Genomic DNA, 12,914 nt, shown 5'->3' with positions numbered 1-12,914 from the left:
AACATCAGCAGGAGAGGACTCTTTAAAGTAGAGACACTACATACTGATATACACCTGAAACATCAGCAGGAGAGGACTCTTTAAAGTAGAGACACTACATACTGATATACACCTGAACATCAGCAGGAGAGGACTCTTTAAAGTAGAGACACTACATACTGATATACACCTGAACATCAGCAGGAGAGGACTCTTAAAGTAGAGACACTACATACTGATATACACCTGAACATCAGCAGGATAGGACTCTTTAAAGTAGAGACACTACATACTGATATACACCTGAACATCAGCAGGAGAGGACTCTTTTAAGTAGAGACACTACATACTGATATACAACCTGAACATCAGCAGGAGAGGACTCTTTAAAGTAGAGACACTACATACTGATATACACCTGAACATCAGCAGGAGAGGACTCTTTAAAGTAGAGACACTACATACTGATATACACCTGAACATCAGCAGGAGAGGACTCTTTAAAGTAGAGACACTACATACTGATATACACCTGAACATCAGCAGGAGAGGACTCTTTAAAGTAGAGACACTACATACTGATATACACCTGAACATCAGCGGAGAGGACTCTTTAAAGTAGAGACACTACATACTGATATACACCTGAACATCAGCAGGAGAGGACTCTTTAAAGTAGAGACACTACATACTGATATACACCTGAACATCAGCAGGAGAGGACTCTTTAAAGTAGAGACACTACATACTGATATACACCTGAACATCAGCAGGAGAGGACTCTTTAAAGTAGAGACACTACATACTGATATACACCTGAACATCAGCAGGAGAGGACTCTTTAAAGTAGAGACACTACATACTGATATACACCTGAACATCAGCAGGAGAGGACTCTTTAAAGTAGAGACACTAATACTGATATACACCTGAACATCAGCAGGAGAGGACTCTTTAAAGTAGAGACACTACATACTGATATACACCTGAACATCAGCAGGAGAGGACTCTTTAAAGTAGAGACACTACATACTGATATACCTGAACATCAGCAGGAGAGGACTCTTTAAAGTAGAGACACTACATACTGATATACACCTGAACATCAGCAGGAGAGGACTCTTTGAATCTGAAGTAAAGTTCAGGGCTGACATTAAAAATACGGTAAACTTGTTGGTGTGTTTTTCACAGACTTGTGACGCAGACAGGGTTTTCGTTCTTGAAGCCGCAGAAGGGAACATCCCGAGGACGAACTCCTCCGAGCCAGTGCAGAGTGGTTCCAGGGTTGGCTGACAGCTGCTCCTCTGAACTGTTGTACACCAAAACTATCTGAAATAACAAAAACAACAAACATTTCAAGACGTTGGGTTTAAGAGTAGAGTTCTATGTTTATGTCTTTACCTTTATAAGAGATTAAAGATGAAGTATTACGCATGATGCTGCACGTCAATATGCAGTATTTTAAGTATTCAGACGCAGTGTGAGCTGGTAGCTGGAGAGGTGCCAGTTCACCTCCTGTGTGTGTGTGTGTGTGTGGGTATGTGTGTGTGTACATGTATATCCTCTGTGTGTGTGCATGTGTATCCTCTGTGTGTGTGTGTGTGTGTGTGTGTGTGTGTGTGCATGTGTATCCTCTGTGTGTGCATGTGTATCCTCTGTGTGTGTGTGTGTGTGTGTGTGTGTGTGTGTGTGCATGTGTATCCTCTGTGTGTGTGTGTGTGTGTGTGTGTGCATGTGTATCATCTGTGTGTGTGTGTGTGTGTGTGTGTGTGTGTGCATGTGTATCCTCTGTGTGTGTGTGTATGTGTGTGTGTACATGTGTATCCTCTGTGTGTGTGTGTGTGTGTGTGTGTGTGTGTGTGTGCATGTGTATCCTCTGTGTGTGTGTGTATGTGTGTGTGTGTGTGTGTGTGTGTGTGTGTGTGCATGTGTATCCTTTGTGTGTGTGTGTGTGTGTGTGTATGTGTGTGTGTGTGTGTGTGTGTGTGTGTGTGCATGTATATCCTCTGTGTGTGTGCATGTATATCCTCTGTGTGTGTGTGTGTGTGTGTGTGTGTGTGTGTGTGCATGTATATCCTCTGTGTGTGTGTGTGTGTGTGTGTGTGTGTGTGTGTGTGTGTGTGGTGTGTGTGTGTGTGTGTGTGTGTGTGTGTGTGTGTGTGTGTGTGTGTGTGTGTGTGTGTGTGCATGTATATCCTCTGTGTGTGTAACGTGTGGAAACACAACAGAGTGGAGAAAGTAATTTCCCTGTGAGTTTTAATAAAGTATTTCTTCTTCTTCTTCTTCTTCTTCTTCTTCTTCTTCTTCTTCTTCTTCTTCTTCTTCTTCAGATGATGATGATGATGATGATGATGATGATGATGATGACGATGATGATGATGGTGTACTTGAGTAAATTAGAAATAACTCAGGATGAAACGTTTGGATGGGTGATCTGACTGGCTGAGTAGATCACAGGTTGTTTTTGGGCATGACTTATTTAGTGATGTGGCAAATGATCATAGTTCTATGATGTCACAAGGATTTTCAATATCAAATTCTTACCAAGTCCTCGTTGAGACCGAGTCGATATTTGTGGCACTTTTAACAAATGATTCCTCCCCGTTTGGCAGATCGAGTGTGCGTGTCTATGGGAATGGTAGAGTACGAATATGGAGACACAAAAACTGTTGAATAAATATATTAATGCTGACCTGGAAGGCGCTGGTGTTGGTGTCGATCATATCCCACAGAGCGAAGTCCGTCTCTCTGTCTCCATTCTCATCCAGATGCACGATGCCCGTGACACCTGAACACCAGCAGGAGAGGACTCTTTAAAGTACAGACACTACATACTGATATACACCTGAACACCAGCAGGAGAGGACTCTTTAAAGTAGAGACACTACATACTGATATACACCTGAACATCAGCAGGAGAGGGCTCTTTAAAGTACAGACACTACATACTGATATACACCTGAACACCAGCAGGAGAGGGCTCTTTAAAGTACAGACACTACATACTGATATACACCTGAACATCAGCAGGAGAGGACTCTTTAAAGTACAGACACTACATACTGATATACACCTGAACATCAGCAGGAGAGGACTCTTTAAAGTAGAGACACTACATACTGATATACACCTGAACATCAGCAGGAGAGGACTCTTTAAAGTACAGACACTACATACTGATATACACCTGAACATCAACAGGAGAGGACTCTTTAAAGTAGAGACACTACATGCTGATATACACCTGAATATCAGCAGGAGAGGACTCTTTAAAGTAGAGACACTACATACTGATATACACCTGAACATCAACAGGAGAGGACTCTTTAAAGTAGAGACACTACATACTGATATACACCTGAACATCAACAGGAGAGGACTCTTTAAAGTAGAGACACTACATACTGATATACACCTGAACATCAGCAGGAGAGGACTCTTTAAAGTAGAGACACTACATACTGATATACACCTGAACATCAACAGGAGAGGACTCTTTAAAGTAGAGACACTACATACTGATATACACCTGAACATCAGCAGGAGAGGACTCTTTAAAGTAGAGACACTACATACTGATATACACCTGAACATCAGCAGGAGAGGACTCTTTAAAGTAGAGACACTACATACTGATATACACCTGAACACCAGCAGGAGAGGACTCTTTAAAGTAGATACACTACATACTGATATACACCTGAACATCAGCAGGAGAGGACTCTTTAAAGTAGAGACACTACATACTGATATACACCTGAACATCAGCAGGAGAGGACTCTTTAAAGTAAAGACACTACATACTGATATACACCTGAACATCAGCAGGAGAGGACTCTTTAAAGTAGAGACACTACATACTGATATACACCTGAACATCAGCAGGAGAGGACTCTTTAAAGTAGAGACACTACATACTGATATACACCTGAACATCAGCAGGAGAGGACTCTTTAAAGTAGAGACACTACATACTGATATACACCTGAACATCAGCAGGAGAGGACTCTTTAAAGTAGAGACACTACATACTGATATACACCTGAACATCAGCAGGAGAGGACTCTTTAAGCAGAGACACTACATACTGATATACACCTGAACCTCAGCAGGAGAGGACTCTTTAAAGCAGAGACACTACATACTGATATACACCTGAACATCAGCAGGAGAGGACTCTTTAAAGTAGAGACACTACATACTGATATACACCTGAACATCAGCAGGAGAGGACTCTTTAAAGTAGAGACACTACATACTGATATACACCTGAACATCAGCAGGAGAGCACTCTTTAAAGTAGAGACACTACATACTGATATACACCTGAACATCAGTAGGAGAGGACTCTTTAAAGTAGAGACACTGCACACTGATATACTCCTGAACATCAGCAGGAGAGCACTCTTTAAAGTAGAGACACTACATACTGATATACACCTGAACATCAGCAGGAGAGGACTCTTTAAAGTAGAGACACTACATACTGATATACACCTGAACATCCGCAGGAGAGCACTCTTTAAAGTAGAGACACTACATACTGATATAACCTGAACATCAGCAGGAGAGGACTCTTTAAAGCAGAGACACTACATACTGATATACACCTGAACATCAGCAGGAGAGGACTCTTTAAAGTAGAGACACTACATACTGATATACACCTGAACATCAGCAGGAGAGGACTCTTTAAAGTAGAGACACTACATACTGATATACACCTGAACATCAGCAGGAGAGCACTCTTTAAAGTAGAGACACTACATACTGATATACACCTGAACATCAGCAGGAGAGGACTCTTTAAAGTAGAGACACTGCACACTGATATACTCCTGAACATCAGCAGGAGAGCACTCTTTAAAGTAGAGACACTACATACTGATATACACCTGAACATCAGCAGGAGAGGACTCTTTAAAGTAGAGACACTACATACTGATATACACCTGAACATCCGCAGGAGAGCACTCTTTAAAGTAGAGACACTACATACTGATATACACCTGAACATCAGCAGGAGAGGACTCTTTAAACATGAATATCAACAGGTTTTTAAATATCCTCAAATATCACAAAGTTGACCCTTTCAAGAAAGCGGTGTCACAGCTGGAAATCAGTGAAGAAAATCCTACATTTCATAGCAGCATACAAACGAGAATAAATGTTGAATACTAATTTCCATTTGGCATGTAAACATATTAGTAGAAATAATGTGTTTTCAGGGAAAGTATAATGATTAAAGTGAGGGGGGTCGACTGAAATGCACTGATTTATTGATGGAAAAGTAATTTGCCATAAGAGGTTAATTACAGCCAATAAGCAGTGTGTGTGTGTGTGTTGCTATAAGGACCCAGACGACTTGTTTCCATAGCTACAAGGCAATTATGGATCAGCAGAGAGCAGCGATTGGTGACGGAGGAACACTTGCTGGCTTTGATGCAGCGTGTACACTCGCTACCGACCGACACAGAAATACTGTTGCTATTGTTAGTCTTTGTTTTAAGGGAAATAACAACATAAAGATGTTTTATTGTCATTTTACAGCGATCAAAATATCAGACACTTTTGGGAGATAGTCCCAGTCATATACTTTACATACATGTCGTGTGTAAGTGACGGTTTACGATATTATTTTGATCCTTTTATTGTTTGTTTATGGTAATCTTACCACTTTAAATTAGGAGATAACATGTTAAAAACGTACCATTTTACTCTGCAGCACTTTGAGTTTTGTTTACTCAAATGAAAAGTGCGCTTATAAATACAATTGATTATTAATATTGTACACATTTTTTGTTTTTTTAGAGACAAAGCCAGAATGTCAACTTTAGAAACAAATAATATACAATTCAAAGTAGAGGTGCACCGAATGGGAAATTCTTGGCCGAAACCGATACCGAAAATAGGAAACAGTTGGCCGAAAACCGAATGCCGAAAGGCCGAAAATGATTAATAGAAATATTATATATATATAATGTATACATTTTTTACCAATGTTGTTCAGCTACCTGATTATGGAAATAGACATGATTATGGCAAAACTTAACTTAAATAATAATCACTATTATGGGTCCATAAAACATTATTCAGCACTTTTGAATGCATACAGTACATTTATATATTTCATGTATTATTGCTAAAAAACATCATATCGCAGTCTTAGTGTCGCCAACTCGTTTCTAATATGCAAAGACAACAAATGCGTCTATGATGTATTTTCGATCAGACGAGATCTCTCCCCCCCGTCTGTGTGCGAGGGGGCGGGGCAGTTTACACACACGCAGCTGCTACATGCAGCGGAGCACACTGCGGAGATGGCAGAGAGAACGCGCTCCGAGGTGTGGTTAAACTTTACCCGTCTCGATGTGGAGAATACTTGTTACCATAAGTGCAATAAGAGTTTAGCATGTAAGCACGAGCAATTTGTCTAAACATTTAGCAAAAGTGCACCGCATGCAGACGGAGGTATGCACCGGGTTCGACCGTCTTTCTAGCAGCTCTGTAGCCCCATCCACGAGTAACGTTTCCACGTCAGGTGTTATATATGCTAGCAGCAACACACGGAGTTAACTACATTATACAAACATAGGTTAATGATTAGAGGAAACTGAGTTATTTAGTTTGTTAACATTTCAGCTATTCTGTTTACAGTCTGTCATCAGATTATTTAATACGATTTGTTAAAGGCTCAGGGCAATCTCGATGACAAAGGTCAATGTTCCGCCCCCTGTGAGCCAGCCGCGAGCATGGTCGCCGCGTCTTTATTACGTCATCACAACAACACGTTAGGTTACCAACGTAAGTCTGTTCTGACATTCGGTGATATTTTTTCGGCCGAAAGCCGAAAGGGCCTTTTTAACCATTTTCGGCCGATAATTTTCGGTGGCAGAATATTCGGTGCATCCCTAATTCAAAGTGTATCAGCTGGTTTTGTGCAGATACGGTGAAACGGAGGGGCGGGGTTTCACAGCAAGAAAGGGGCGGGCCATAGTGCAGCATAGGGGGCGGAGTCATACGGAGGGGGTGGGGTCAGGTGAAGGGGGCGTAGTCACAGCGACAAGGGCTCAGAGGCCTGTACTACCAAGCCGGATGTTCGCTTAGCGGCTAACTTCAGGGAAAACTCTGGGTTTCCGGTCCTACGACACTGGTTCTCTTTTTAGCAGGCTAGATCTCCATGGTAACTTATGCTGAGCGGCTAACCTGCTCCGGAGCAGGTTAGGTTGCAGGCTAAGAGCTCAACTCAGTGAAAGCACCGCCTGCTGACCAATCAGAGCTCAGTTTGCGGAGTTCAAAGCGATCAAGTCATATTACAGGAGAAAGGAAATACAGAAAAGCTGCCGTTGCAAAAATCACCGACTGTGTGAACGTGAACATTAATAGAATATCACCTCCATCTTCAGAGCAATCTGACTATTATAACATTAGCGTTAAGAAAGCTTACTTAAATATCTGCCACAACATAAGTAACCGGATCAGAGTAACATTAAGTACAGTCCACGGCATACCACATCATAATGTATCATATATCTCCTGATCTGAGTCAGCTGAGCCGTATCTGGCCGTGCAACACTCACACTGTCACATACTGTATGCAGAAGTATTATTTTAAGCAACACATTAAGTTGACGGAAACACTCGAGTCAAATGTAATGAAAGTCAGATCGTGTCTTAGAACGGGGCAGTGATATCATAAACCTGTTAATGTACGCATTCAAACACTTGTTCTGTTCCCAGCTGTATTCACCTTGCAGGTGCAGCTCTGTGGCTTTGATCCTGGATCAAGTGTTTAAGTCATGGTGTTTGTTTAAAGTTTAACTTCTTCATTGTTGACTAGTATTATAGTTGACTTTTCATTCAGGAAGTATGACGCTGCGCTGTCAGTACGCTTCTCCATGTTTGTGATTGGTCAAATGTTGCTAGCCCCGCCCCTTTCATGTGAACGCGCACTCAGTCGGACAGAGAAACCCTGGCTTGAGTTACCGAGTTGATAACCAGCGTCGTAGGACCGTTTAGCGGATTAGGTAAGCCGGGTAACTCAAACATATCCAGGGTCTGTTGAACCGGCTTCGTAGTACAGGCCTCAGGTGTCTTATGATGCAGATTGACATTTAGAGGCGCAGTTATGGGGGGGGGGGCACTGCCACTGAAATGTCACGGACTCTGAGAGCATTCTCATTATATAAACACACACACACACACACACACACACACACACACACACACATATTAAACCACGAGGTGTGGGAGTTTTATGTGTTCCTGGTAAGTGATGCATTGCTTTCCAGGAAGTTTGTGTGAGTGTGTGTGTGTATGGGGACTGTGTGTGTATGTGTGTGTGTGTGTGTGTGTGAGTGAGTGAGTGAGTGAGTGAGTGAGTGAGTGAGTGAGTGAGTGAGTGAGTGAGTGAGTGTGTGTGTGTGTGTGTGTGTGTGTGTGTGTGTGTGTGTGTGTGTGTGTGAGTTTATAAGTGAAGGTTAGCATGTATAACAACAGGAGAAATGAATCATTCATCTGAATGGTTCTGCTTTGTGAACCCACACAGAGATAGAGAGATTAAAATACAGCTCGTAAAAACATGTGTCTGCTGCAGCGGGGGTCTGATGTCATGGAGCCAAATGGAGAACGAGAAAGAAATGTAGAAAGAAGAGAGAAATAAATAAAAGTGGAATGGAAGGAAAACATGTGCAAAAATATAAACAATTGCAAAAAAAGAGTATAAAGAGATGCAGGAAAAACAACGAAAACAAGAGAAAGAAATTTAGAAACAATTAAATAATGATGTATAAAAAAACATATTCATGTTAAAAAATGTACAAAATAAATTAAAACAAAAGAAAGGAATGTAGAAACATGTAATAATGACATGTAAAATAAATAAATGGGAGAAAAAAAGTTAATGCAAGTGAATGGGGACGGTATGTAAAGTTACATTACGTTAAATATCCGAGGATAACAGGAGCCGTGTGTGTGTGTGTGTGTGTGTGTGTGTGTGTGTGTGTGTGTGTGTGTGTGTGTGTGTGTGTGTGTGTGTGTGTGTGTGTGTGTGTGTGTGGCTTAGCATTACTATACTTGTGGGGACCTACATCTGTTGACACAGTCACGTGTGGGGACTCGCTTCCCTTATGGGGACAAATTGGAGGTCCCCATAAGGGAATCATTAATTTTAGGGTGACGACTTGGTTAGGGTTAGGGTAAGGGTTAGGCATGTGTTGGTTATGGTTAAGGTTAGGATAAGTCTCCAGGAAATGCATGAAAGTCAATGTAATGTCCCCTGAAGTGATGTATACATGGTTGTGTGTGTGTGTGTGTGTGTGTGTGTGTTAATTCTCTGCACAGAAACACAAAGAGGTGATTCTGTTTTCGAGAGCGACACTCTGGAGGACGCTTCGGTGATTTGATTACCTCAGATTTCTAAAGCCTTGAATTATCATCACATGCCTTTTGTCTCCAATCAGTCGCATTGAAACCGTCCACAGGAGGAGCGATTACAGAGGACACTCTGTTTTAACGCTCAGCTGATTTCAACAGCCCAGTCTCACAAAAAAAAACGTGTGAAACATATACGTAGTATATTCACAAATAACCCTCTCAAGACGTGGATACAATATTTTGTATAAAAAAACATGGAGCTCAAATAATCTTCGCAATAGAGTGGTGCAGTGACGAGTCCCTAAACCAGGAAGTGAGTCAACATTTTATCACTTCCTGTTCCCTCGTCTCAGAGCCAATGGGATCTCTCCATCGGAGTGTGGAAGACAGCTGAAAATAAGGTCTGTGGTTTGAGACACATTGAAGAGACAGATCACGTTTTGTTCTACGACATTAAATACATCAGCAGTGACCCCACTGGAGATTTCTGAAGAGTTGACGTGTCTGAGAAACGATGGTTGTTACCAAGTGGCTGAATAGGACTACAGAAGTCGTGGAGGTCATTGTACGTCATTACGCCGAACACGTGAACTCTCCTCTAAGTTAGTTTCTGTTCTGCTTGAAAGCAAGTCCCTGCCTCCTGCAGACTGTTCAAACAAACGCTTCAACTCGTTCCATTTAGAGTCTGTGTGTTTGAATATGGATCTGAAGTCGGTGTGACGTTGAAGCAGCGACCCTGCTGTAGTTCCTTGATAGCCCAACGTTAGCATTTTGCTTCTAGCGACTAGATTTATGCTTCGAAAATTATAAAAGTAGGGTAGACATGTGGAGATTATCCGGCTGAACAAAACGTGATCCGTCTCTTAAATGTGTTTCAACCACAGACCTTATTTCCAGCTGTTTTCTTTGCTTTTTTGTCGAAGGAACTGGAAGGAGTTTACTTCCCGGTTTTAGGACGCGTCTATATCTATCAAACTATGGATCCTACACATCCACTGGATGTAGATTCTAAAAGTACAATTTAAACGTCTCGCTAGCAATGTAATCAAAAAGCATTTTACCAAGCTATTCTACAATTTAGGATTTTCCACTAAAAATAAATCGGGTGTCCGCCATGTTTTTTTTTCTCACGCTGGAAAAGTTTGCGATCACGTGACACGGACATTAGAAACGAACAGGACAACATGTTGTGTCCATGTCACGTCTTGAGAGGGTTATTTGTACTACGTTTTGCCGTGTGGACCAACGTCGCTATTACACGTTGTTTTGTGAGACTGGGGCTGCAGTCGAATTGTCCAAAAATCAGCTCCTAAATTCTAACCCTATCTCCTATTCCTTGACCTCTGAGTGAAACGTCACGGGGTTAAGGGATAGTGGATAGGAGGATTCAAAAGGACTTAGGAGAAGAGACCGCGGTACTTTAGAGAATCCGAATGCACTTTCACTATCCGACGTGTTTATGATGCGCCAGCGGACGTCCTGAATGTGCGTCTGCTGCTGTGGGGAAACCATGGAAACTACAGATCTCTATACAGAGGACTACAACATGGATGTTCAATAAGAACGAGGGACTCCTGTAAACTCATCTAGAGACTCTGCACCGTGCTCTGATGCTGTTGCTTTATGCTTTATGAACGTGGACAACAGAGAAACATATTCTTCAGGACCAAAGTTGGAATTAAATAAAAAAGGAAAGTGAAACTTCTGCTCGTCCCCCTCTCCCTCCAGTCCACATTAATACAAATGATCCCAATACGTATGATTGTATGAAAATATCTTAAAATCAATACAAATGTATTTATTATAAACGTTAGTCCTTAACATCTATCACTGTGTATATCACCATTCAAACATCTTTTAAAAGTTGAACAAACCCCACACAGCTCAGTAAAGACTGTGAGATGTTGACTTTATTTGATCATTTCAGTAAAAACTAACGTTCATATTTCTCTTTTTGATTATAATACTGATGAACGTTCAGAACAAAGCACTTTGGCAACTTACCACATACGTTTTAAAAAGCTTAATAAGCACCGTAACTTTCATGATATAATTTCTCCCATAATCGTTTGTGTCCGTGAACGGCCGACTGTTGAGTGACGGCAAATGCTGCGGCTGCAATGCATTGTGGGGCAGCATTTTCTCCTCTCCTTTCGGTGAGGGAGGTCCAGTGGTTCCTAAGCTAAAGGAGGTTATAAAGGAAGTTTGAAACCTCCTTTCCTTTCATTTGGAGAATTGGAACGGCACTTATCATGGCTGCCACTGAGGGACTTCCGGGTCATTTCACTCCGTGAGGAAGGTTCCTAAGCTAAATGGACTATTGGAACGCAACCCGAGCTTCACAAGAGGAAACCCCTTTAGCAACAAGGCAGCAGAAAAACACAAACATCCAACGAGGAAAAACACAGCAAGACGATTTGAGGAAAATCGTGTTTTTTGTGTGTATTTCTTTTTCTTTTATTGTTTTCTTTATTTGTTCATTGTTTTTGTGATATTTTGAGTTTTTCTAAAATGTTTTTATGATTTATTGAAGGTGTTTGTGTCACGATCTGTCTGTGTTGTGTTTTGTCTTGATCTGTCTTTGAAGGTGTTTGTAATTTTCATTTCTTTTGTTTTGGGTTTTCTTAAATGTGATTTTTTTTTTCTTTATTTTCTTGCCTATCATGAATTTTGTTTCCTCGATTATTTTCGTTATTCGAAATGTATTTAAAACTTTTTTTAATATATGTTTTTCCCAAATTGTTTAAAATGTGTTTTTATTGTTTGTATAATGTTATTCTTTTGTGTTTTATATAAATGGGTTTTTTGTTTACCGTAGTTTTCTCTTCATGCTGCGATACGTGAGATAAATCCTTCAAATTAAATTACAAAATGTGTGTGTTCAAGTACGCGATTTATTTTAGGATTTGCATATCCTCTACAAATCATTGTTGGATTGAAGTACGACCCGACAGCGTTTTAGTCACTACAATGTATATTTTTTGTAACTTTGTTGTGCTTTTATGTTTTCTGAAATATTTGTTAAATGTTTTTGTGGGTTTTTTATGTTTCCTTGTGAATTTTCTTTGTGTTTTCTCAAATGTTTTTGTGATTTGTTTTTAGTCTTTAAAGGTTTTTTTATGTAATATTTTTACAGTGGTTGTGTATTTGAGTGATTCTGCCCGTTATCATGTGACACCCAAGCCTAGTTTATTTTCCTGAAACAATCATAACGTGCATAACTCAGGTGTGGAGGGGAGAGCTTGTTTTAATGCCGCTGACGGGCGATGGATGGCGTCGTGTTTCTCTCAGCTCGAGGTCGAGTGTCGCTCTGCAGCTGATGAATTCGTCCTGAGGTCGGCTGCAATATTCCCCGAGCATCATCGCAGGGTGAGAAGTGTCTGTCCATTAGTTAATGGAGCGGAAACAGCGCTGTAATCTGATCTCTCGCTCCTATTCGTGGTGCCTCTCATGAGCTGTTTGTCATGGATATTATCCCAGGAGAAATCCTATTACTCTGCCGACCATCTTCTCCTTCTGCTCTATTCTCCCTGCTCTCACAGCGCCGTCCTATCTCCCTC

The 12,914-nt window shown here is 41.1% G+C and overlaps 1 protein-coding gene across 1 annotated transcript in view; it reads right to left on the bottom strand.

The window, feature by feature from the left end:
* Positions 1-1,018: 1,018 nt before the first annotated feature.
* Positions 1,019-12,914, bottom strand: part of LOC117554690 (atrial natriuretic peptide receptor 1-like) — a 34,390-nt gene continuing 22,494 nt past the window's right edge. The window contains exons 4-5 of the mRNA XM_034229167.1: positions 2,673-2,767; positions 1,019-1,308 (exon numbers count right to left, since the gene is read on the bottom strand). Of these exons, the coding sequence (XP_034085058.1) occupies positions 1,165-1,308; positions 2,673-2,767 (239 nt within the window). The 3' untranslated portion in view covers positions 1,019-1,164. The remainder of the gene's footprint in view (positions 1,309-2,672; positions 2,768-12,914) is intronic.

The sequence above is a fragment of the Gymnodraco acuticeps genome, unplaced genomic scaffold, assembly GCF_902827175.1.
Source record: "Gymnodraco acuticeps unplaced genomic scaffold, fGymAcu1.1, whole genome shotgun sequence".
Lineage (NCBI taxonomy): Eukaryota > Metazoa > Chordata > Actinopteri > Perciformes > Bathydraconidae > Gymnodraco > Gymnodraco acuticeps.
Note: the sequence above shows the minus strand (reverse complement) of the source record. Positions and strands in the feature narration are given on the sequence as shown.